Source organism: Gamsiella multidivaricata, assembly GCF_025024155.1.
Source record: "Gamsiella multidivaricata strain RSA 2152 chromosome Unknown BC939scaffold_4, whole genome shotgun sequence".
Taxonomy (NCBI): domain Eukaryota; kingdom Fungi; phylum Mortierellomycota; class Mortierellomycetes; order Mortierellales; family Mortierellaceae; genus Gamsiella; species Gamsiella multidivaricata.
The window spans coordinates 424,867-445,774 of NW_026251712.1; the positions used below are offsets into that span (position 1 = coordinate 424,867).

Genomic DNA, 20,908 nt, shown 5'->3' on the forward strand with positions numbered 1-20,908 from the left:
CATAAGCTAGGACGACCAGCACCACAACCAACAAAAGTCGGCTCATCGGTTCATATCTTTGGGATCTATACGCCGACTTTATTCCTTCTTTCTCTTTTTTTTTTTTCTATCTTTGCTACTTTAACAATACATCTTCCGCTTAATAAAGCTAGTGCACAGCTGAAGAGCGTGCTCAGCACATACAATCGATTGCTTTTCATGAATCTCGGATCAAAGTGAAGGAGAAAAAGGAAAGAGTCGACATGGATATGAGGATATCGACAAAAAAAGAAGAAAAACAAAACTGCATGGCCCACGGTAATAAAACTGAATAAGCAGCAAACATGTTTTTCTGTTGTGCTACTCATGTGGATAGTTGTCTCATTTTTCTTTCCGTCTGTTTGCGGATACGACCCCACTTTATCCCTAGTCAATCCAACAGGAAGAAAGTAGTAAGAGATACCGCGAGAGACCCATTTCTCAATCCAATGCAGTTGCTGTGTTTGCTAAGCGATCAGCCGACCATAGACATAGATTGGTAACAATAGTAAAAGTCGACAAAGCACCACAGGAGACGCACGTACACCCCACCATGTCCCATTCCAGTCCAAATGCCACCAACTTGCACTTCCGCCCAGGTTCGTGCCCTAAACCCAAAAACGCGCTTTGTGAGTATGAAATGCGCCCAATCAAAGAGCTCGGTAGCAATTTGACCCTACAACACGTTTTCGCTACAGAAAAAAAATACGCCGAAGAGGCGGACCCCTAATCTGCAAGAAGCAAACTTATCCAAGCAGTGCTCCTTCGCTAATTCTTACGGAGTCCTGTAATCTATTTCTGTTGTTGTTGTTTTTGTACCCACAAACGTTCATTTCCTTTCCAACGATCCAACGAACATCGCATGTCATGATGACATGACATATCCTTGGATCTTCTTGACCTGTGCACGCAGTAACGAGAGTAAAGGAGATGAACCTTGTTTATTTGAATGTATTATGTACAGAGTGAAAGAGGAAAGAATGGTATCACAGAGAAGGGTCCTGTCCCTTGCTCATGTCCCCGATGTCTCTACGGAGACTTTGTTGAGTTTCCGGCGCCATCGTCCTTGAAGGCCGCCAGACCTGCAAGGACTGAGCCCACTAAAAAGATCAGCGACACTAACAACCAGATGAATCCCCATCCCTGCGCAGGGAAGATGCCGTACTTCTCTGCAAACTGCTCCGCATCCGATCCGTTCGACTTCCTCAGTACCAGCATATCCAAAATCTCAAGGATACTGTAAATGCAGCTCATAACACTATCAGATAAAAGAGAGTTGAATTCATCAGTTGCCATTTTCGAAACAAAACGGAGGAATCCTTGTTTGACAAGTTGAGATGAGCAAAAAAAAAAAAAAAAAAAAAGATAACTTACCCAAGGAACAGCGTAAAGTACTTCAAGTACCTTCCACCATCGAGCCACCAAAGGAGTCCAATAATTCCCGCAAAGAACAAGCAGATCCCGAACGCCAACAGGTTCCTCGCCCAGAACATCGTCAGTACCAAACATACGATCAACATAATCGCCGCGCCCTTGGATGCCGTCACATTGAATCCGCAGAACACCAAGATCCCACCGAGGAGCGAGCTTCCCAAGTACCCTGCCGGCAAAGCCAGACATTGTGTTCTCCTGTTCCCAACATACGTCGTCAACCCTCCAAGATTTGGATCCACCGTAATGGATTTGACTTTCCCGCCACTAATACAGGCCATACAAGCATGTCCGAATTCGTGTAGACCGATCGTTACGAGCTATGTAATTGGGTTTCATTAAGAATAATTAAAGCGGAATATTGTTAGCAAGTCTTTTTTAATTAATCAGGCACGCACACCGCACACTGCACACACTGCAGGAACAAAGAAAGACAGAAGGGTAGAGTAATTCGAACCGAGCCAAGACCCGGACTAAAAATATCTGCGCCAATATACGTTTCACTCCCAGTGATCACGTCAGGCGTGAGTTGGGTTGGATTAGACTGGACTGGGCTGGGCTGGGCTGGGCTGTTGTGCCTGATTATTGTTTAATAAATCCAGGGCAGGCGAGCAGGAGGACAGGCAGGCAGGCAGGGCCACAAGGGCTGCGACCAGTAAGGCTGTGTGTCTCTCTCTGTCTATTCATAGTCTTTCCCCCCCCCTCTCCTTGTCCCTCCGCTGATTCCAATCCCCCCACCGCCCCACCCCTAGGTGCTGTTTCTTGAATGGAGGTTCTCAGAAAGGGTGTGCTTACCTTGAATGGATACAACAGGTGCTTCAGATAGGGCATTTGCCAGAGGAGAAGAATACCGACCATATATCCTCCACTAAGTGTTCGAGAGCAAGAGAGAAAAAAAAGGTAAGCGATGCTGTCAGTATCAACTGGTGGTAGAAGAGCAAAAGGGGCCGAGGAGATAGTGTGGTTCTTAGACAATTGGTTGTCAAAGAAGCGAGAAAGGTCCTCTTACATGAACCAGAGGGTGGTGATCTGCTCCTTAGTTGGTGCCAGGAGGTTTTGTGAGTTACCGCTTCCGTTTTGCACGGGTGCCATTGTGGTGATGGTGTGAATGAGGTCGATTGCTTGTTTAGTTTAGAGTTGTCTGCGGGTGTGAGGAATGAGGAAACCGGCGTAACGAGGGCGGGAGGGGAGGGGAGGAGAGGGGAGGAGAGGGAGAAGGAGTGAGTGAATGGGGAAGAAGACGGTGAGCAAGAAAGCAAGAAAGCAAAAAAGCAAAAAAGCAATTGAAGAAGGAAGGAGGAAGAAAAGAAGGGGAAAAGGTGCAACGCGAAGGGCTGTTCCTGAGGAAGACGAAAAAGGACTAAGACCAAGAAAAAGACTTGCGACGAATGACATCTCATGTGGCAAAGCAGGACTCTCCCTCTTTGAGTGCTTCTTTACCCTCGGGCTCCTTTTTGCTATGACTGAATGGATTGTTTGTGTCTATCCATGACTAGCATTGATGTCACCAAAGATTATAGGCTGTAGGACGAAGACACTTTCCAACCCAAACTCTCCCAGGTTAACATAGAACTGCATCATTGTTCTCAGAAGCCAGGCCATGAAGGAACAAAGAAGAATCAAGGAGCCATGCTATCGCTCATATATTTTTGCATGCATACTCATTGATTCTACATGAGACAACTAGGACGCTACAGAAGACAGAATCGCAGAAACCATCTCCGTATCCGTTGGTCCAAGCTGTTGCTCCTGTCCCAGTCCCAAATCCGGCTCCTGCTCCTGCTCCTGCTCCTGCTCCTGCTCCTGCTCCTGCTCCTGCTCCTGCTCCTGCTCCTGCTCCTGCTCCTGCTCCTGCTCCTGCTCCTGGTGCTCCTGTTCTTCTTCCTCTCGATGTACAGATCCACCATATCGCCCCAAATAAAATTTTACCAGATCCTTCTCTCCAGTTTTGTCGTTATGTCGGATCATTAACTGGTACGTCTTCTTCCTCTGAATATCTTCCTGACCCCAGTCCTTAATCCCTAACGCCTGGAGTCTCAAATGCATTCGGTCCGTGTACTCTGCCAAGAACGCAATTTTATCTTCCATCTGAAGGATATGTTGTTGCTGCCTTTGCTGCTGTTGTTCTTGCTGTTGTTGCTGCTGCTGCTCTTGTTGCTGTTTTTGAATGCTGCTCCTGCTACCTTTTTTGGGCGAAGCATCCAATGGCCTCTGTGGCGTTGCTACGCGTGTAGATGTAGACGCTGATGAGAAACATGGAGAGGCAGCTGGTGTCAATAAAATCTGCCTTTGCTTACACGACGACGACGCTGCGGGTGATATATCGCCCCCATCCCCAGTGATGTCCATGCTTCTCCTGTTGTTGCTATTGCTATTACAGCTACTACTCCACATTGAAGGTGCATCGTCGTTGGTGAATAGCATAGACAAATCGCGATCGTTTTCTGCTCCAGTCTCGTCCACAATGGAGGGGCAACACATCTTCAGGTCATCCTTTTCCTCTTTCTCGTAGTACATTTGATGCACGTCCCCCTGCTGCTGCTGCTGCTGCTGATGATGATGATGATGCTGCCTTTCTGGGATTGTCTCACCTCTGCCCCGCTTCTCTGTCGAACGCTGCGCGGGCACCCTCTTGCTACTGCTGACAGGAATGTTGAGCATATTTTGCTTATCCGTCTGCATCGTTAAATGAGTGATCGGTACCGATACCGAACCCGGAGCTTCAGAAGGCGAAGATGAAAAAGAAAAAGAAGACGATGAAGAAGTAGAAGAAGACGCAGACAAAGAAATAGGCGAGAGTACGTTCGAGTTCCATACAGCCCGCTGATTGCCATGATCGTCGACTTTGTGCGAGTCTGCAAATGGGAAAGTCATGGTACGCCTGTTACCCACTTGTGGAGAATGCCGCTTGCGCTGGTTTCGCTCCTGCGAACAATCATCCTGAAGAGGGTCTGCGTCTGTGTCTGTGTCCATGGTGGCTGAATGAGATACCGTGCCCGGATCCTGTTGTGTCTCCTGAGAAAGGGATCGTGGAAATCTTCTCGCACGGAAGCATCTATGAGCAGAACTAGTCACTGATCCAATGGCTTCCTGCTCCTTCATTCGTATTGGCAATATCACGCATGAGGAGAGCGAGGCAGCTGTCGTTGTAGAGGGAGCGGAGGGCATAGAGGTTGAAAGTGAGAATGACGATGGATCAATTGGTGGAGAAGGCATGGGCTCTGGGACAGAGTTGGGCATGGTAGTGGTGCACACTGATGTCGATGATTCTGTATCGCTTGCTCCGCTCAGGACCAAAGCATTGGTTGAACTCGAAGTCTGGATAGAATACGAAAATAATAATAATAATGATAATAGTAATAATAATAACGATAAAAAAGAACGGAATGGGGCTGATCAGCGTTGGCACTGAAAGCGAATGCGGTTTCCTGCCCCCTGTGAGAAAATACCTACACCGACATGAGTCTTATCCAGAGCATAGAGAACACCCAGCATGCGGACAGCATCCCATTTGGCCTGTCGTCTAGCCTTTTCCGCAGAGCGATGTGCTTCCGAACTGTCCATGCGCTGAATCGCCAGGCTGCTATTACTCTCACCTACACCACAACCAGTACCCACGATCATCTGATTCAGCTCAAAGGTGTTCTGGTTGAGGAGTCGCTTCTGTTGCTGACATCGTCTCTTCCATTGTTCCTCTTCCAAAAGGCGTTCAGGCGAGTCTGCGAAGAACTCTTGAAATATCCGTTCTAGCACCAACGGCGCTCTGACTTGCATGTTGGCCAGGTAGGCAAAGATGACAATGGATCCAGACTTGAGTGACAGTCGATAGCGAGTTTTGAGAAAGAGAACGAGCTCTGCAGGATTGAAGAGGTATCTGTGCAGCCAAGAGCAGGTGCGGGACAGGAAAGAGTATTCATACAGGGATAGATCAAAGGCGATCCTGGAGAGGAGCTCTAGTGGTAGAGCCGAGAGTATGGGCTTGCAGCGGAGTGAGACGAACGGGGTCGTGGGGGCTTTAGGCGAAAAGGATGAGTTGAAGGACACGGCGATATGGCCGGAACCTGCGATGGCGGTGTCGACCTGGTGATCCATGATCAAAAGGATAGGGCTTAATTGACGACTTATAGAAGAAACTGGCTGGAAGAGAAGTTCTAAAAGGAGGTTTAGAAGAAGGTGTGAGGATTGAACAGAGTGAGGAACAAAAGCCCAGAAAAAAAAGTTGGCCGTCACAGCGCAAGGGATGCACAAAGTCTTTGCTGAACCTTCAATGCTTTCACCTTGAGAAATACGAACGGTCTTTTCCTTCGACTCATCCTATACGCTTCAGGAGAAAAGTGGGTTCTTCTTGGAGAGAACAATTGCATCAATTACATTCTGGTGGCCCTAATTTGAAGAGCAAGAGGTATCTTCTAAAGCTTTCTCGCTTCCGTTTTTCATCTATCTTTAAAACATTACCACTGAGTGTCAACTGAGTTTCGTGGTTGGCGAGTTCTCATAATCTTTATCCCTCCATGGGGTCTCCAGTTGAGCGCTTGGAATGCAATGGTCCGTTCAGCTTTGCCCAAAGATCTGCAGGGCGCCTCGAATGTCTGCGTGGCTTAGTTGTACCAAATGTGAATATTTTTTGGCTCTGAATAGAGTCTGCTTGATCCTCCTTTTCGCTGGCCCATTATGAAGGTGCGGAATGGACCAATCAAATCCTATTGGCCGATATTCCTGTAGTAGCCCCATACAGCTATCGTCCCCTGCCCTCGCGACCCTCAACATACCAATGGATGTGACCATATCGTCGCCAAATATCCATCAATCCATCGTTTCGGAAACATACCCATCAGTCGATCTAGCACCCACTATCGCCATGATCCGACATCCAGGATCAAAGCAGCGCCTTTATATTACCTGGAAACTATCTTCAATTTTTTTTTTTTTTGGTCATGGCAAGCATGGGAGGTTTCACCAAGTGCATGCGAATCAGAGGCGGATCAGTATCATGGTTGACTTATTAGCAGGAGAGATATGAAAGAAAACTATGCTAGAGCTCCAAAAATGCTCTGGTCAGTAACCGGAACGACGGACCTTTGATCTAGCTAGCAGCAGCGATCACATACATCAGTACTTCAACAGGAGCTGAACTGATCGCACTTCGACTACCGAATACCGGGGTAGCCAGGATTCAGAGAAGGAGTACTGATTGCGCTACCATCCTTCCTTCGCTGAAATAGTTGAACATCGCCAACCCAGCCACTGGCTGCCAGAAGACCATCGATTTCGATGATGAGCGCAAGACGTAAGTTGATTTCCTTGTACAAGCAAAGGCCTTAGCAAAACGGAACAGGGTCAACATGAAGCAGAGCATAGGACTATGGGAGGGAATTGAGTTGCGCGAGTAGGCAATAACCGACGCTGGACCGGTATCTCAAAGGAGACGACAATACCTTGGAATTCGTTCAGAGGCGATACATAGACGACGTTGATCTGGAATACAAATCCAACGAGGCAAAGCGGCAAAACGGAACACTCTGTGAGAAACCATAGCATTGACACTTGGACCATGCTCTTCTCCAACTTCAACAAATAGTCGCATCTTCTATGACAAGCGCATCTCCGCTGAGGTCGCCGTCGACTCGCTCGGCGACGAGTTCAAGGGTTACGTCTTCCGTATCACCGGAGGTAACGACAAGCAGGGTTTCCCCATGAAGCAGGGTGTCCTCCTCCCCTCGCGTGTCCGCCTCTTGTTGTCCAAGGGCCACTCGTGCTACCGCCCTCGCCGCACCGGCGAGCGCAAGCGCAAGTCCGTCCGTGGATGCATCGTCGCTTCCGACATGTCTGTCCTCTCCGTCACCATTGTCAAGCAGGGTGAGCAGGACCTTCCCGGCCTCACCGACACCACCGTCCCCAAGCGTCTCGGACCCAAGCGTGCCAACCACATCCGCAAGTTCTTCGTACGTGCTCTTTTGATTTTTTGATTTTTTGATTTTTTGCTGCCAGCGATCTTGCACGATGTCAGGACAACTCGATGCGATATTAGGAATAGGTTCAACAAAATTCCACAAGCTTTAATTGCTATTTCAGAATCAACTCTTCTCATCCCTCATTGACGAAAACAATCATCGGGAGCAGGATTGCAGTACTCAATATCGGACACTTCCGAGAGCGGACTGTGCGACTCAAAGCATTCAGGATATCATGCAGCCAGGAACAAATTGACACCACTCGGGACAGGCACTGGCGATTTCAAGAACCATGAACACTATGATCCATAGATTTGATGTTAATCATTACACTCCATTTATCCTGGATACTGGAATCATTAGAACTTGACCAAGGATGATGATGTTCGCAAGTTTGTCATCCGTCGCGAGGTTCAGCCCAAGAACCCCGAGAAGAAGCCCTACACCAAGGCCCCCAAGATCCAGCGTCTGGTCACCCCCGTTGTCCTTCAGCGCAAGCGCCACATCTTGGCCCTCAAGAAGCGTCGTGCCGAGAACGCCAAGGAGGCCGAGTCCGAGTACAAGGCTCTTCTTGCCAAGCGTGTCAAGGAGGCTGCCGAGAAGCGTCAGGAGGTCAAGAAGCGTCGCGCTTCCTCTCTCCACAAGGCTTAAAGTTTATTATGTTTGTCCACATAAACAACAATATCAACTAATACATGAAATTGCTGATGAATATGATGATATACCACTGCAATTGTTCCTAGCCCTTTGAAAGGGGATCTGACTGAATGGATATATATCCTTGTCGAGGCCCATTGTCGTTTGAATTGCGCGCTTTTATTTCGCTCTAAGGATGTTGATTGGATGAGTTGGGATGATTACTTGGAGACGGTGGCAATGCACTCGATCTCGACCAAAACATCCTTGGGCAGACGAGCGACCTCGACGCAGGAGCGGGCAGGAAGAGCACCTCCGAGACGCTATAAGTGATGTTTATAATAACCATGTACGGGTTCATTAGTATCCCGGTCATACGACTTTTAAGCGGAAGAAACGATCCCTTTGCAATATGCCTTTTTTTTTTTTTTTTTTTAAGGCGCATGCGCGGTATGTACCTTGCCATAGACTTCATTGACGGCTGCAAAGTCGTTCATGCTCTTCAAAAACACAGTTGATTTGACGATCTGGCCAAAGGAAGACTCGGAGGCCTTGAGGACTTCGCCCATGTTGGTCAACACTTGCTCCTAATATAAAGGATAGGCGGTATTTTTGAATCAGCATCGGATCCTGAGCGACAAAGTTCCAGTAGAGCGTCATTCCCTGTTCCGAAATAGCGCCTCTGATCCAGTTATGGACGTGATACCTCGGATGAAAAAAAAAAAAAAAAAAAAACTGCCAAGCATCGTGACACTTCGCCCGCCTTTTCAGTAAAAATCCATGAACACTCTCCACTGTCGATCCATTGAGCGTTTGTGATCGAGGCTGTCCGACAATATCCGAATAATCCGATCTGTTCTCCTTTCATTGCACAACACCGCTTTTTTTTTGTTGGGAAAATTTTCCTGGGTAAGTGCTGAAATAAAGAGCGAGCGGGGAGAAAGGGGGATTGTTGCATTTACAGCCTGCTCCTTGACACCGCCAGGGACGACTTCACCGTTGGCAGGGTTGACGGGGAGGGAACCTGAACAGAACACAAAGCCGTTGGCGACGATAGCTTGAGCTAATCCGTGGATCGCATGAGAGAAGAACCAGAACATTAGGTCGACGTAATAATGGTCCGCGCTTGGACGAGACGACAAACTGTGGTAGTATTTTAGTTCATTTTATTTGAACTGTTGCTTACAGTAAGGACCGATGGCAGCGGGGGCCGTGGAGGTGTGGACGACCTTGTTGACCGTGGTTGACATGGTGCGGATGTGACCCTTGATGGCGGAGAGGCGGTTAATGGCGGTGAGGGTCATGGCGATGGAATGGAATGAGAAGTGAGAAGAGAAAATAACGTTTTTGCAGATTTTTTCCCAGGCTCCATTCTTATTTCTGATCCAAAATAAAAAAAAAAAAAAAAAAAAACGTTTACGCGACATGCTTGCGGAGGAAATTATTCTCCAAAGGCTTTATGAACAGAAAGAAAAACAAACTACACTAGATGGTATGAGCGACAATATATGGTAGTACAAGAAAAAAAAAACGAAAACAATAAAGCGGTACTATATAACTAGATATGATGGTCCTTTTACAACATCTGGACAAGTCCCGCAGCAACAGCAGCAATAACTCCAAGACCCGTCCAAGCACCAGCCATCTGACCGACCGCCATACTGGGCTTGTTCATATCCGCGCCTCCAGTCGCTGTGGGCGAGGCCGCGGCCGACGTCGTCGTCATTGCAATATCGGTGAATGTGCAGTTCGAGCTCTGGCACAAGCACTGTGCCGCTACAGGGTCCCACCACTCCATCGCACAGTTCGCAGGCACCGGCGTACGGTAATTAGTCTGGCCCGCCGCAACGACGCGTAGGGGCACAGGTGTAGCCGGGGTTGGCTGCTCTGATGGGCATCCGTAGCAAGTCGACCAAGGACCCGCCGCAAAATTACAAGTCTCGAGCACACCCTTGTCAATGGTTCCGGTCTTCGTATCATCCAAACCGTTACAAATCTCCTTTCCGACCGCAGGCTGGTTGCACTTCATGTAGTCCTGGTCTGCAAGTTGCGAGGCTGGAACGGGGTTCTGCATCCATTGGAGCAACTGCTGGTTTGTGACGAACCAGACATCCTTCTGAGCTGCGGCCCAGGCAAAGAAGTCGTTGTAGAGTCCTGCAGAGGTTGTGACCTGAACTGGGTGGAGATAGATACCGAAGGGCTGGCGCGTGCCTTGGTAGTGGCGGTTAAAGTTGTTCTTGAGCCAGCCCGCGACAGCGTCGGGGGTGCCGCTGAGCTGAGCATCCATTGAGTAGGCGTTAGCGGTGGGAAGGTCGCTGTCCATGATCGCGTGCATGGGAATCTCCCACATGCCAGGGATACTGATCGTCTGGTTGCAGATGCCGTTCCAGCAGTCGTTGGCAAGCCCATTGTCCAGCGTGTAGGGCCAGTACGCATCCGTGGGCACAGCCGAGGTCGAGGAATCGTAGAGGAACTTTTCTTGGGCGAGGATGTCAAAGGTCGCCTTGGAATAGTTCAAGAACGGAGCACGGAATCCGCTCAGCTTCGCAAACGGAATACCCGAGAACGCGTTAATCGCCTGGCGGTTGCCGATAACCTCGTCTGTGCAAAGTAAAATGGAAGCGCGGTTATGAATAAGGTAGAAGGTAACACAGACACGCCTCACCAATCAAGCAAAGCAAAACAAAAATTAATATATTACCTGCTGGCGGGGTTCCGAGATGGTTCATGGTGTGGTCTGCGACCTCGTTTCCAGCAGCATACCACTGCTGGATTAGCGCAAAGTCTGAATAGAGAGTCTGAGCGAACCAGGTAGCCTTGATCGGGCAACCGTTGGGGTTCCTGTGGGGAGTCATGAGCGAAGCCGCAACAGGAACAGTTGATGCCTGGACCGCATCATCAAACGTCAGCGTGAAGAACTGAGGCACTGTCTTGGGGTCCATGCCCTTGGGAGGGTTGACAGAGGGACATACGCAAGCAGGAAAGACGCACTTGGCAGGGTCGCAAGCGGCAGCCTCGGCACCCGAGAGGCCGGCAATGAGGAAGGCAGACACTGCGGCGGCAAGTGAGATCGTAGAGAAACGCATTTTTTATGGCCGTGTGTGTTCCTGCGTATATGTTATTACTATTACTATTGCTATTAATGAAACTGCGGAAACAGCCTTTAATTAGTATACTGTTTTGCATTCGTTATATTGTTCTTAGCCCGGGTTTAAGAGTACCCAATTTAGGCTGTGAGGGCGAGTGCAAGTATAGCAGCAACAAGTCATCGAGACAGGGCCATAAGGAACAACTGTTGCACGACTCTAGTGATCATCAATCCTCTTCTAGGACGATGACACAGGACAAGGTGTAATGCAAATCTGAAGGATTGCAGGCAGCTTTCCATGTCTGATGGGGTGAGAGGTGTGAAGGACATTCGATGGTTTTATAGAATTTGCCCATACCTTTTGAAGTCGTCGAGGATGGTCTATGGCAAGGACGAAGGATACAGTGGAATGCGGTAGTGTAGGTGAACGGAGGAGAACGGCGTGGAGAGTATGTCGAGGAAAGTGAGTGAGGAGACACCGGGGTCTGGAAACAGGCCGGCGTTTATATATCGTTGTCTCTGAACCGGGCAAAGGTGAGCATCTGGGGATCAGACGAGAACCGTAAACCTTTCCTTTTTGTCACCTGTGCCTGGCGTACTTTGTATGCGGAACACACGCAGGATAAAAATAAAAATAAAAATACAGTAATTCATTATTTCGATCCGCATGTATTTTTAGGAAGGGGCAAAGGAGAGAGTACCACTCTTTCATTCCTTTTGTTCCTGTGCGCCTTTCACGTCAGACTCCTCCACGGCGCGGTTCACGGGTTTGACAAAGAGACCCCAACCGGGGGTGCACTTGTACTTGGGCATGTCGAGTGGTGGATGCAAAGGGTGCGGAAGAGACGCAAAAGAAAAACATGAAAATAAAGTGCAGCAGGATTGTATAAATAGCGTGCCGCTGTCGTCCGGTCAAGTGCAACTCGGGGGGAAAGGCGCCTTCCTTGTAGGTGGTCCCAAAAGTGTCCCGGTACTGCCGTGAGAAGTGAATCCGAGCTGCAGGCGCGAAAAACGCCCAACAAAGGTTCATATGATCCTTGATAAGAGATCGATGGTTAGATGTACGCCTTCCTCTGGATTGTTCTGGTCTATCCAAATCATTGTGTCCTGCAGGACGTCTCATTGCATTGTAGAGACGTGGAGGCGATAGCTGGCAGCCAATTGCCAGACGAAGATACCGGGCTCCAATAAGTCGTTCACGTTGCTAACAGCGCACCCGCTTCGCGCTCTCTCTCCCAAAAAAATAAAAATGCGCTCACTCAGGTACAGGGCGGAAGAGTCCATCATTTGTGATTTTGAAACGCCTAGTTTTTTATATGCCAGGAACTTTAGCATCGGCTCATGCCTACGTATCGAGGCGCGACAGAAAGTGCCTCCGAGCACAGGCGACGGACCTCTCCCCGAAAAGGGCTCTTCTTCGTTTTGTTCCGAGGTTTCATCTCATGGTTTACGGACATGGAGGGGAGGGGAGCTTATTGAGGTCGGGCCATCTCCCTTTTGCTGTGTGCCCCAGGGCTCTCACCACAACCCAACTCGTTTTCTGTAGACGGTGAGCGAGGGGGAGGAGACTTTTCTTGACTAAAGTATGGTAGACGTATACGCTGACTCTCCACATAGGCTATGAGCTGTGTGCTTGAACAGGAACATTATTACATGTACAACTCGGGGTGCTGTCAATGTGGCGAAGGGCTGCATAAACCCCATGCCGTTGTCTACGGTAATATTAAAGCAATAAATGTCTTATTTCATGCGGCCGATGATGTTGAAGAGCAGCAATAAGATCAATAAGAAAAGAACAAGGGCCGTTGCCATTGAGGGCGATATGTACTAAACCACGAACGATGCAGAGACAACCCACTCCGTTCATCTTGGATTTACCTGCTTAGTCTGCCTTACCATGAAGGCTTATTTCCTCCCCATCTATGATCTGGTCTAACCTGCTCAATGGTATTTGGACCAGGACCAACGACTACAGAGCTACAGAGCAAACAGAGCAGATCAACGTTTACTGAACCGGTGTGGTGAAGGTCCTGGGGCAGCAATAGTATAGGCAGTATTTTACCCCGAAGACCATTGCTTGGTCCATCTGCACCGGGCGAAGCGAAGAGTGGAGGTAATCAGGTTCGATCTTCTTTATCTTCATCTTTTTTTCTTGCTCGTAATGTGGGGTTGGAAGAGGTGATCTAAAAACGTGGCCCTTTATGTTCCTACAACGGACTTTTTCCTTTGGTCCTCAACCACCCTGACAAAAGCAAGTTGAGGCAGCCTGGTGGGCAAGTCCATATTCGTTCTAGGCTCATTTAATAAAGCTTTTCATGATGCATGGGTACACAAGGAACAAGTGCCCACCAGCGACAAACTGATGGAGATCTCTTTTTTCCTTGAACAAGCCCTAGGAAGGCATAGATACTTTCTAGCGCATCTCTTCCTCTCTTTCGTCCGCTTCACTCCCCATCGATCTTTTCCACCCCTCGTTTATTCTTTCTTTCATACACCACTGTATCCGTTTGCTTGTACCATTGCCATTTGGATCGTCTGCCCCCTCCACGTTTCGCCAGGCACGAGGTCAAGACCGGGTCTCTGTGCTTTGGCCTCGTATAAAAAGCTTTGACGGCGTGAATCCAATTCTCTCTTTCGCTACACTTCCTCCTTCTTCTCCACATCATTTTCTCTTCAAGGATTCATTCGACATGGGCATCGCAATCAACCCCGCCATGGACTCCTACCAAAGTTCGAAGCGGAACGCAGTCCTTATTCCAGAGCTCGCCTTCATGATACAGCAACACCTAGACCCGCACGACCTAGCCATTGCTTCTCGAGTGTGCAGAAACTGGCAGGAAGCATGGACACCTTTTCTGTACTACGCTGTGCGGTACCGCCATCGCCAACACTCCTACCATGCCAACTTACCTCTCTCCACACATTCCCCGCCAGAATTGTTGCTGCTGCAGCAGTATGCGATGCCCTTCTTGAACCTCGACAAATACGGGCGCTGGATCAAGGTTCTGCAAGCATCCAATCTGGTTGTCGCACACCACTATTCAGGCGCAGTAACTTCCTGCTCGACCATCAAGGCAGCAACAGCAGCAGCGCTATCGCCAACAACAGCAGGATCAATTGTCCCATGCAGCCCATCACCTGTACAGGACCATCTGCTCCAGATCCAGGCGTGCGCCAGCTTAAACTTGACAGAACTACATATCACCAAGACAGTGATGAGCCTTGCGAGACTGGATGATTTATTGAGCTCGTTGCCACTGCTCAAAGTCTTCAAGTTCGAGATCGTCAACAAGGTCGAGCCCATTACCACGTCCTGGCATTCGAGGAGCGGGAGTAACGGATACATGCAACACCACCAATCGAATCTCCTGCTCAAGAAGCCCAAGCGGATCAGTCTCGAGGGTCTAGAACCAGAGGCCGTGCGAATCATCGCCCGGAGACTCTCCAGCAACCTCGAGCGACTCGAACTCATCTTTTCTGTCACCGGTACGATCGTTGCATCCGCTTTCGAGGAGTTGTTTGCGAACTGCGGGTCGACTCTGAAAACGCTCTCGCTTACGCGGGCAAAAATCTGCCAGTGGGATTACAGTCGAGAATTGAGCGCTTCTTACCAGGCCGAAATTTCGGCGCTCCTTGCCAGCCTTTCAGGAACTTCTATCTCACCCCTGCCTACAGCTGCAGCAACAACACAACCCCTGCAGACGACCACGGCAGCGTCTTCACCTGCGACTATGTCATCGTTGTCATCGTATTCTTCCATCACATCAGCTTACTCCACGTCCGCCTCCTCCACATCCTCTTTACAACGAGACACTCACAGTTACTCCAAAGTAGCGTCAGCACTCGAGTCATTGTCTCTGAACTCGTGTACGATCGAGGACCGCGAGTGCGCCTGGCTCTTGAAATGCACCCCTGGTCTCCGGGAACTTCACTTGCACGACTGTCGACTACTCGATGAGCACGTTGTACAGTCGATTCTCACATACACTCCTTTGCTCGAGACAATCTCCCTGAGTTCAGTTCCTCACATCCATCCGGACACTCTGCAGCTGCTGTTTCGAACAAACCAAACTTCAGCAGGATCAGGACCCTCGACGTCAACAGGAAAGCCAGTCGATCGGGCAGGTCTCCAGCTTAAGAATGTTCGACTGGCTTACCTGTTGCAACTAGACGACACCGTCATGAAGACGCTCGCTGCTCACCAAGGTCCCAGCCTTGTGACCCTGTCTCTTCAATGGTGCCCCCATGTCACGGACGAAGGAATCATCCCTATTTTCAAACACTGCGAAAAACTGCAGGACCTCAGCCTATACCTCTCTAAACCGACGTTGAACATTTTTAAGGATCTCACCGAGCCAACCGGGACAGAGAAGAAACTCTGGGCGTGTGCCCAGACACTGGAGCGACTCGAAATCGGGGGACAGATGTTTGTGGACCGAATTCGCACCAGCAGCGAGCATCTGCACCCTCAGCTCTATCATCACATGTCGCCCAACCCGCACCATATCCGTAACGGGAGCACGCCTCAAGTCGCTGGTATCAACAGCATCAATAGCAGCAGTAGTCAATCGTGCAACATCATCCGCGATCCATATTCGGTAGCGCATCACCAGGGATACCCTATGTATCATTTGTGGAGATACGAGCGGTACAGTAATCCGTTTACGGAGCTGCAAGCCCAGCTCGAAACACTACCGCGTTTGGCGCATCTGGGGATTTCAGCCAAGGGGGTCGAGCATCTGATCCAAAAGGGGTTTGGACCGAAAGTCCGGCTCCAGTCCCTGAAATTGATGAATCAACAAGGACGCTTTTGGAGCCCAAAAGAACTCGCGGATCTGCTGAGACACATGCCTCAGCTGCGGACTCTTTCTTGCGAGAAGAACACGATCTTGACTACACCAGCATCTTGTCGACGGGACACAGCGCTGCACAAGCGACAGGAGGAGATGAGGCGGCTCTTGCAGCAGCATCGCATCGAGCTGGTGCAGTCAGTGTCATCGCCCGGTATGTGCGCACGCGATTACATGTAGATACATTCCCAAAATATAACCACAAAACCCATTCACATCAAATTTTTGCATGAGATGATTTGCATGTGTTCTATTGAGTTCACAAGTTACTGGCAATGATCACTACCATGGCATGGGCTGTTCTGTCTTAGACGATCCTTTAGCACCTTTACCTTGACTAGCGCTGTCGTCCTCATCCACCTCGACGTCTTCATCCTGGTCATCGTCATCGTCATCGTCATCATTGCCGGTATCTTCGTCATCGTCGTTATCACCGGTATCGTCGTCTTCATCCTGACCGTCCCTGTCCTCCGCAGTCGCTGACTCCTGTCCCCTGAGTGCGCGCAACGGGAACTTTTTCAAATTCTTTGGCAGGCTCAGGAACCGGCCACCCATCAACTTGGACAAGATGATTCCTGTTGCGACGCTCACATTCAAAGAGTCGACATTGGATTCGGTAGTACTCAAGCATGGGATCTGAATGAACGAGTCGCACTGGCCCATGATCTGTTTCCGAAGTCCATTGCCTTCGTTGCCCATGATTAAAAGCGTTGGCTGTTCGACCCCTGTACTTGGCCATGTATGCCAGGGACGGTTGCGTTTTGATCCATATGTAACGTGGGCTCCGACTACATGCCATCCGTTCTTTTGCGATGCCTACGTGTGATGTGATATATCCATGAAGTAAAACGCTGTGAGAACGTGACCGTAACCAGTAGCTTGGCCTTCTTCAAGCTGTTGTGAAAACACGTTCAAGTACCTGTATAAACTTCATCAAACTCTGGACACCATAGGTCGGTCTCACTTCTAGTGCACCCGCGCTCGCCTTTGCGACGACCGCAGACAGTGGTGCACTGTTCTTGTGGCAGACAACAACGCCATCGACTCCCATGAAGAAAGCCGTACGCAAGATGGCGCCCAAATTCTGTGGATCAACCACCTCGTCCAATGCGATCCACACAGGAGGCTCGTCTTTGCGGCCCACAAATGTCCTGTTACGGGTTTTGCCATCCAGTGTGTATTCATTATCCACAGAGACAGGTCCCAGGCCTTTGACATATACCTCTGGTAACTTTGAAGCTTCAAGGACAATCCCCTAATAACGTCGGACCAAATTGTAGAAACGCGTGGTGTTGATGAGCTCTCTGTTCATTACAGGCTATTCAAACAGATCAGTGTAAAACTCGTTCATCCATTGAACCATACCTGATGCGGCCGTTGCTGTGCCATTTCGTTGAGCTCGTGTTTAGTAGTCTTGACGACCTTGACGCCGGCTGCCTGTGCTGCGCGAATGCATTCAGCAACCGGATCTGCTAGTAGCCTACATTGAGAACAGAACATAATCGCACGTTTTTCGGTTCTCGTCAGGATCTCGGATCATAGTGCTAGTTTCTCCAGCAACATGACACTTCACTGTCCGCCTTACCTTTTCCTGTTCTGGGTGATCGTCCTCAGGTAGTATAGTGTGTGTGGTGTTCGAAGATCGTTCTTCAGTGCCGATAGGACCACGTTGGGAGAATAGAGATAGTCATAGTCTGATGACATGTATCGACTAGGGCCGCCATTGCTCTCCGACATAATGGGGTCGTAGCTTCTCGCTGAACCTCCTGAAGATGATGATCCACGGCTGTATGAGGCGCCTTCACTCCTCGACGAATAAGATGAGTCTGAAGAGCGATCTCGGACGAAGGAGGAGTTGCGAGGGTTGGAGGATGCCTCGCGCTGGCCGAATGATGACCGTCCATATTTTCCAGAGTCCTTATCGTTCGATATTCTGTCAAATGGATCGCTTGAGCGGTTGGTTCTGTCACTCGTGCTCCTGCCAAATAGATCGCCTGAGCGGTTGGTTCTATCGCTCGTGCTCTTGTCAAATGGATCGCCTGAGCGATTGGGTTTCTCGTCCCTTGAAAGAGGTCTTCGTACCATTCCTGATCCAGAATTTGACGATGGTCCGTCCTTTGTTTTTTTTGAGGCCCATAATTCGCCTCGGAACTTGGTCGAGTCTGCGGTGAAGCGTCGGACTGACGATGGTCGATAATGGGTGGAATGCGATACGAACGGAGAGCTTCCATGGGTGTGTGAAGACAGTCGCTGAAGACACGATCCTGTGGTCCATGAGGTGGAAGAGGACAGCCATGAGCTGGTCTTTTGGCACGTTAAATTCCTGTATAGATTCGCCATTGGATCTGAAGATCTGATCCTGCAGGCAACGACTGGGTGAGAGGGCGGGAAGGTAAAAGGAAAGCCTATTGTTGAAACTGAGCTGAGTATATCCGCTAGTGGCTTGTTTTTACCACGATCTTTGTGTGGCGGACCACTTGAGCGGAACGTGTGCAAGGAGTCCCTTTCTCCTTAGACAGCCTCCTCATCGAGGAGACACCAGCCAGCCTATGTCAGACCATAACGCATCCAAGAAGAGGCCACTCGAGCAGGACGAGGAATCGCTGGCATCGGTCCCAGGAGAACATGAGGATAGGGAGAATCTAGCGTCGAAGAAGGTGCGCGTCGAGAAATTGGAATCTGAAGAACTAGTGACCACTACTCAAAGCGCACCAGGAGGTCCACCGCCGATTGAAGGCTCCTCCTCCTCAACAGGGCCTCAACAGCTGCAGCAACAACAACCAAATCAGCAGCATCGTCCACCGCGGAAGGAGTTGCCCTTCTTTGGCACGGATGTCCTGGACGATGTGGTTCGAACTATTGGCGAGTTCCTGTTTGAGCACTGTCACCATCCCAACGTCGAGGTATGCAGCTGATTCTGATTCAAATGAATGTTCAGAGAGAAATAGCGTTGATATTAATAACGTTACATGGAACAACACGATGACCAGATCGAGGCCAAGCTGGGAGTGCTTATCGACAAGAGCACAGGACGGCGGATCGAGCTGCCTGTGAGAAATGAGGTTGTACTGACACCACAGGGTCGTCCGAGCTGGTACCAATTTTCTTCAGACATGACTGTGGTAAGAGGCCACTGTGAAATCAATCACAAAATGAGAACGCAACAACTGAAAACCATACGGATTTGGAGTTCTAATTACAGCGAGTTTTGACGCGAGTGAATTCTAGGACCAACACGCACACTTTAACAAGACTCTGAACTGGAGACTGGAGCAATCACGGCGGACAGAGCCAAAGGTATCACCAATCGGAAGTATTGAAGTTCAATACCCGATTAACATTTTTTATTGACTCTTTTTTCTTTTTCTTTGTTTTTTCGGCTTCCAATTGACATCTTTAGGAGCGTCATATCAGATACCAGCATACATATGAAGTCGATCAATTTTTCACGTCCCAAAACGGGAAGGTCAGAGTGACCAAGGATCAAAAGACGAACGCCGTGATTACGAACGGGATTGTGAAAAAGGAGAGAATCGCCGATCTGGATGTTTTTTCACCAAAGAACGCGTTCGACTACCGTGTTTCCGTCAATATCGAAGTCCCAGGTGAGTACCTTGTGTAATTAGAGCGTTTTTTCCTCACATTCACACACACCTGCTCTTTCAAACTTTAAAGGACTTGTAACTCACAATCTTATAATGTTCCTATAGAGCGTCTACCAGCAGGGCAGCCTCAGTTTGAACGGCACAAGGACAGGATATCCTACCGTCACAACAACTTTAAAATTGACCTGACCCAGGTCAAGTCGGCGAACACACCCAACAACGCCAACAAGCTTAGTCAAATGCGTCCGATGAACACCAATGTACAGGATCTCACACACGAGCTGGAGATTGAATTCGTGCATCCGGAGGAGCTGGTTCGCGAGAGAGATATCCGGATAAACAGCCACGGATCACAGGCTGATCGATTCATGGACATTGTCGGAAGCTTTGTGAACAACGTTCGGGGACTCGTCGTTCGAGGAAACATTGTGCCGCAACAGCAGCCTCAACAGCAACCTCAGCAGCAACAGCGACAACAGCCGAATTACTCACAGCAGCGACCGCATTAACGAGATCAGAGGCCTTGCGCTTCAATGCCTCAGGTTTGAAATGTCAATAAATCAAAAGACCTCTGCGCATCCTGCTCAGATACCACCCAAAATCCTCTGTGTGCAATGTAAACAGTTCTTTTTATTTCCTGATCAGTGTGGCCAACTGGGGTAAGGCAAGATACAGTGCGCAAAAAAAAAACGTTCTTTTTTCTTCATGACTTCGCGTTCCTACCTTCGATTGCTTCAGAAACTCAGAGGCCTATACCCCGGTATTACGTCCACCACTTCCATGTCCATGTGAACTTTCTTTTTGCATATAAGAACCAACTTCAATAGTTCCATTCGCTGTACTTTACATCCCTAACCGTCGATTGAACATTACTATAACACTACATTCCCCTTTGTATTCACTCCTACAACTTTGTGCCTTAAGACGAAGTCCCTGCCGAAATCAACCAAAGCGAAAGCACTTGCCCTCCTCAAACAAGGAATAACCTCGTGAGATCTCCCAAGCCCTCCGTATATCGGTCGGAATGGTATCTGAGACTAGGAAACTTTACAAATGTTACGTTCCCATAAAGAAAAGAGGCAGGCCATCAAAGGTTCACAAGGCCACTAAGACCCTTGCGGAGTACATGGGATCGATATCTGTGAAAAATGAGATGCCCTTTTAATAATGGTAGGTCGTGCCTTTTACTAAGTGTCGCCAGAGTCCAGTTTATTTTATTTAGTTTAATAAGTGTGCCTCTAGCACACTATTAAATTTTATACAAATAAATACCCAAGCGATGTGGTGTGTGGAGCCACATCTCTTTCTAGTATAGGAGACTAGAAACAT

General features: G+C 49.0%; 10 protein-coding genes across 10 annotated transcripts; 3 read left to right on the top strand and 7 right to left on the bottom strand.

The window, feature by feature from the left end:
- Window positions 1-61: 61 nt before the first annotated feature.
- BC939DRAFT_437211 (uncharacterized protein) lies at window positions 62-523 on the bottom strand (the record flags this gene model as incomplete). The annotated part of the gene is made up of 1 exon (XM_051553670.1): window positions 62-523. A coding segment is annotated over exon 1 (269 nt), but the record flags the coding sequence as incomplete, so codon positions are not given.
- Window positions 524-1,047: 524 nt separating this feature from the next.
- BC939DRAFT_482905 (peptidase M50B-like-domain-containing protein) lies at window positions 1,048-2,541 on the bottom strand (the record flags this gene model as incomplete). Its single annotated transcript, XM_051559154.1, has 4 exons — window positions 1,048-1,276; window positions 1,393-1,769; window positions 2,245-2,317; window positions 2,459-2,541. The coding sequence occupies 4 exons, from the start codon at window positions 2,539-2,541 to the stop codon at window positions 1,048-1,050; spliced, it is 762 nt and encodes a 253-aa protein (XP_051416969.1).
- A 449-nt stretch (window positions 2,542-2,990) lies between these two features.
- BC939DRAFT_187563 (uncharacterized protein) lies at window positions 2,991-5,900 on the bottom strand. The gene is made up of 4 exons (XM_051550495.1): window positions 5,727-5,900; window positions 4,903-5,600; window positions 4,041-4,767; window positions 2,991-3,692 (listed from the first exon to the last, which is right to left on the bottom strand). Exons 2-4 carry the CDS (start codon window positions 5,539-5,541, stop codon window positions 3,133-3,135), a joined length of 1,926 nt encoding a protein of 641 aa, XP_051416970.1. The 5' UTR covers window positions 5,542-5,600; window positions 5,727-5,900; the 3' UTR covers window positions 2,991-3,132.
- BC939DRAFT_485875 (40s ribosomal protein S6) lies at window positions 5,516-8,061 on the top strand (the record flags this gene model as incomplete). Its single annotated transcript, XM_051559322.1, has 4 exons — window positions 5,516-5,521; window positions 6,672-6,736; window positions 7,028-7,391; window positions 7,764-8,061. 4 exons carry the CDS (start codon window positions 5,516-5,518, stop codon window positions 8,049-8,051), a joined length of 723 nt encoding a protein of 240 aa, XP_051416971.1. The 3' UTR covers window positions 8,052-8,061.
- BC939DRAFT_437219 (Endoribonuclease L-PSP/chorismate mutase-like protein) lies at window positions 7,982-9,419 on the bottom strand. The gene is made up of 4 exons (XM_051553671.1): window positions 9,223-9,419; window positions 8,999-9,099; window positions 8,495-8,623; window positions 7,982-8,359 (listed from the first exon to the last, which is right to left on the bottom strand). The coding sequence occupies exons 1-4, from the start codon at window positions 9,338-9,340 to the stop codon at window positions 8,258-8,260; spliced, it is 450 nt and encodes a 149-aa protein (XP_051416972.1). The 5' UTR covers window positions 9,341-9,419; the 3' UTR covers window positions 7,982-8,257.
- A 162-nt stretch (window positions 9,420-9,581) lies between these two features.
- Window positions 9,582-11,600, bottom strand: BC939DRAFT_187611 (uncharacterized protein). The gene is made up of 4 exons (XM_051550496.1): window positions 11,483-11,600; window positions 11,009-11,267; window positions 10,738-10,921; window positions 9,582-10,637 (listed from the first exon to the last, which is right to left on the bottom strand). The coding sequence occupies exons 2-4, from the start codon at window positions 11,120-11,122 to the stop codon at window positions 9,613-9,615; spliced, it is 1,323 nt and encodes a 440-aa protein (XP_051416973.1). The 5' UTR covers window positions 11,123-11,267; window positions 11,483-11,600; the 3' UTR covers window positions 9,582-9,612.
- Window positions 11,601-12,243: 643 nt separating this feature from the next.
- On the bottom strand, window positions 12,244-13,267 carry BC939DRAFT_473060 (uncharacterized protein; the record flags this gene model as incomplete). Its single annotated transcript, XM_051558325.1, has 4 exons — window positions 12,244-12,428; window positions 12,647-12,702; window positions 13,021-13,154; window positions 13,187-13,267. The coding sequence occupies 4 exons, from the start codon at window positions 13,265-13,267 to the stop codon at window positions 12,244-12,246; spliced, it is 456 nt and encodes a 151-aa protein (XP_051416974.1).
- Window positions 13,268-13,514: 247 nt separating this feature from the next.
- BC939DRAFT_187686 (uncharacterized protein) lies at window positions 13,515-16,195 on the top strand. Its single transcript, XM_051550498.1, has one exon. The coding sequence runs from the start codon at window positions 13,815-13,817 to the stop codon at window positions 16,152-16,154; it is 2,340 nt and encodes a 779-aa protein (XP_051416975.1). The 5' UTR covers window positions 13,515-13,814; the 3' UTR covers window positions 16,155-16,195.
- Window position 16,196: 1 nt separating this feature from the next.
- BC939DRAFT_187685 (uncharacterized protein) lies at window positions 16,197-18,427 on the bottom strand. The gene is made up of 4 exons (XM_051550497.1): window positions 17,560-18,427; window positions 17,340-17,454; window positions 16,894-17,229; window positions 16,197-16,790 (listed from the first exon to the last, which is right to left on the bottom strand). Exons 1-4 carry the CDS (start codon window positions 18,312-18,314, stop codon window positions 16,257-16,259), a joined length of 1,740 nt encoding a protein of 579 aa, XP_051416976.1. The 5' UTR covers window positions 18,315-18,427; the 3' UTR covers window positions 16,197-16,256.
- A 1-nt stretch (window position 18,428) lies between these two features.
- BC939DRAFT_187366 (CYTH-like domain-containing protein) lies at window positions 18,429-20,177 on the top strand. Its single transcript, XM_051550494.1, has 5 exons — window positions 18,429-18,877; window positions 18,965-19,096; window positions 19,203-19,271; window positions 19,375-19,579; window positions 19,685-20,177. Exons 1-5 carry the CDS (start codon window positions 18,524-18,526, stop codon window positions 20,086-20,088), a joined length of 1,164 nt encoding a protein of 387 aa, XP_051416977.1. The 5' UTR covers window positions 18,429-18,523; the 3' UTR covers window positions 20,089-20,177.
- The last annotated feature ends 731 nt before the right edge of the window (window positions 20,178-20,908 follow it).

What these genes read in the sequence shown, in the direction of transcription:
- BC939DRAFT_187563 (XM_051550495.1), bottom strand. Translation starts at nt 5,541, where the DNA reads ATGGATCACCAGGTCGACACCGCCATCGCAGGTTCCGGCCATATCGCC. An exon ending in TGGATAAGACTCATGTCGGT is followed by an intron (nt 4,768 to 4,902) that starts GTAGGTATTTTC and finishes TATTCTATCCAG; the next exon opens with ACTTCGAGTTCAACCAATGC. An exon ending in GACAGAGAAGCGGGGCAGAG is followed by an intron (nt 3,693 to 4,040) that starts GTGAGACAATCC and finishes GTTTCTCATCAG; the next exon opens with CGTCTACATCTACACGCGTA.
- BC939DRAFT_437219 (XM_051553671.1), bottom strand. Translation starts at nt 9,340, where the DNA reads ATGACCCTCACCGCCATTAACCGCCTCTCCGCCATCAAGGGTCACATC. An exon ending in CGCTGCCATCGGTCCTTACT is followed by an intron (nt 9,100 to 9,222) that starts GTAAGCAACAGT and finishes TCCACGGATTAG; the next exon opens with CTCAAGCTATCGTCGCCAAC. An exon ending in TCAATGAAGTCTATGGCAAG is followed by an intron (nt 8,360 to 8,494) that starts GTACATACCGCG and finishes CATCACTTATAG; the next exon opens with CGTCTCGGAGGTGCTCTTCC.
- BC939DRAFT_187611 (XM_051550496.1), bottom strand. Translation starts at nt 11,122, where the DNA reads ATGCGTTTCTCTACGATCTCACTTGCCGCCGCAGTGTCTGCCTTCCTC. An exon ending in AGTGCGTCTTTCCTGCTTGC is followed by an intron (nt 10,922 to 11,008) that starts GTATGTCCCTCT and finishes GATGCGGTCCAG; the next exon opens with GCATCAACTGTTCCTGTTGC. An exon ending in TCTCGGAACCCCGCCAGCAG is followed by an intron (nt 10,638 to 10,737) that starts GTAATATATTAA and finishes TACTTTGCACAG; the next exon opens with ACGAGGTTATCGGCAACCGC.
- BC939DRAFT_187686 (XM_051550498.1), top strand. Translation starts at nt 13,815, where the DNA reads ATGGGCATCGCAATCAACCCCGCCATGGACTCCTACCAAAGTTCGAAG.
- BC939DRAFT_187685 (XM_051550497.1), bottom strand. Translation starts at nt 18,314, where the DNA reads ATGGCGAATCTATACAGGAATTTAACGTGCCAAAAGACCAGCTCATGG. An exon ending in CACAGCAACGGCCGCATCAG is followed by an intron (nt 17,230 to 17,339) that starts GTATGGTTCAAT and finishes CGACGTTATTAG; the next exon opens with GGGATTGTCCTTGAAGCTTC. An exon ending in GTTTGATGAAGTTTATACAG is followed by an intron (nt 16,791 to 16,893) that starts GTACTTGAACGT and finishes CATCACACGTAG; the next exon opens with GCATCGCAAAAGAACGGATG.
- BC939DRAFT_187366 (XM_051550494.1), top strand. Translation starts at nt 18,524, where the DNA reads ATGTCAGACCATAACGCATCCAAGAAGAGGCCACTCGAGCAGGACGAG. An exon ending in GTCACCATCCCAACGTCGAG is followed by an intron (nt 18,878 to 18,964) that starts GTATGCAGCTGA and finishes CACGATGACCAG; the next exon opens with ATCGAGGCCAAGCTGGGAGT. An exon ending in CGTCAATATCGAAGTCCCAG is followed by an intron (nt 19,580 to 19,684) that starts GTGAGTACCTTG and finishes ATGTTCCTATAG; the next exon opens with AGCGTCTACCAGCAGGGCAG.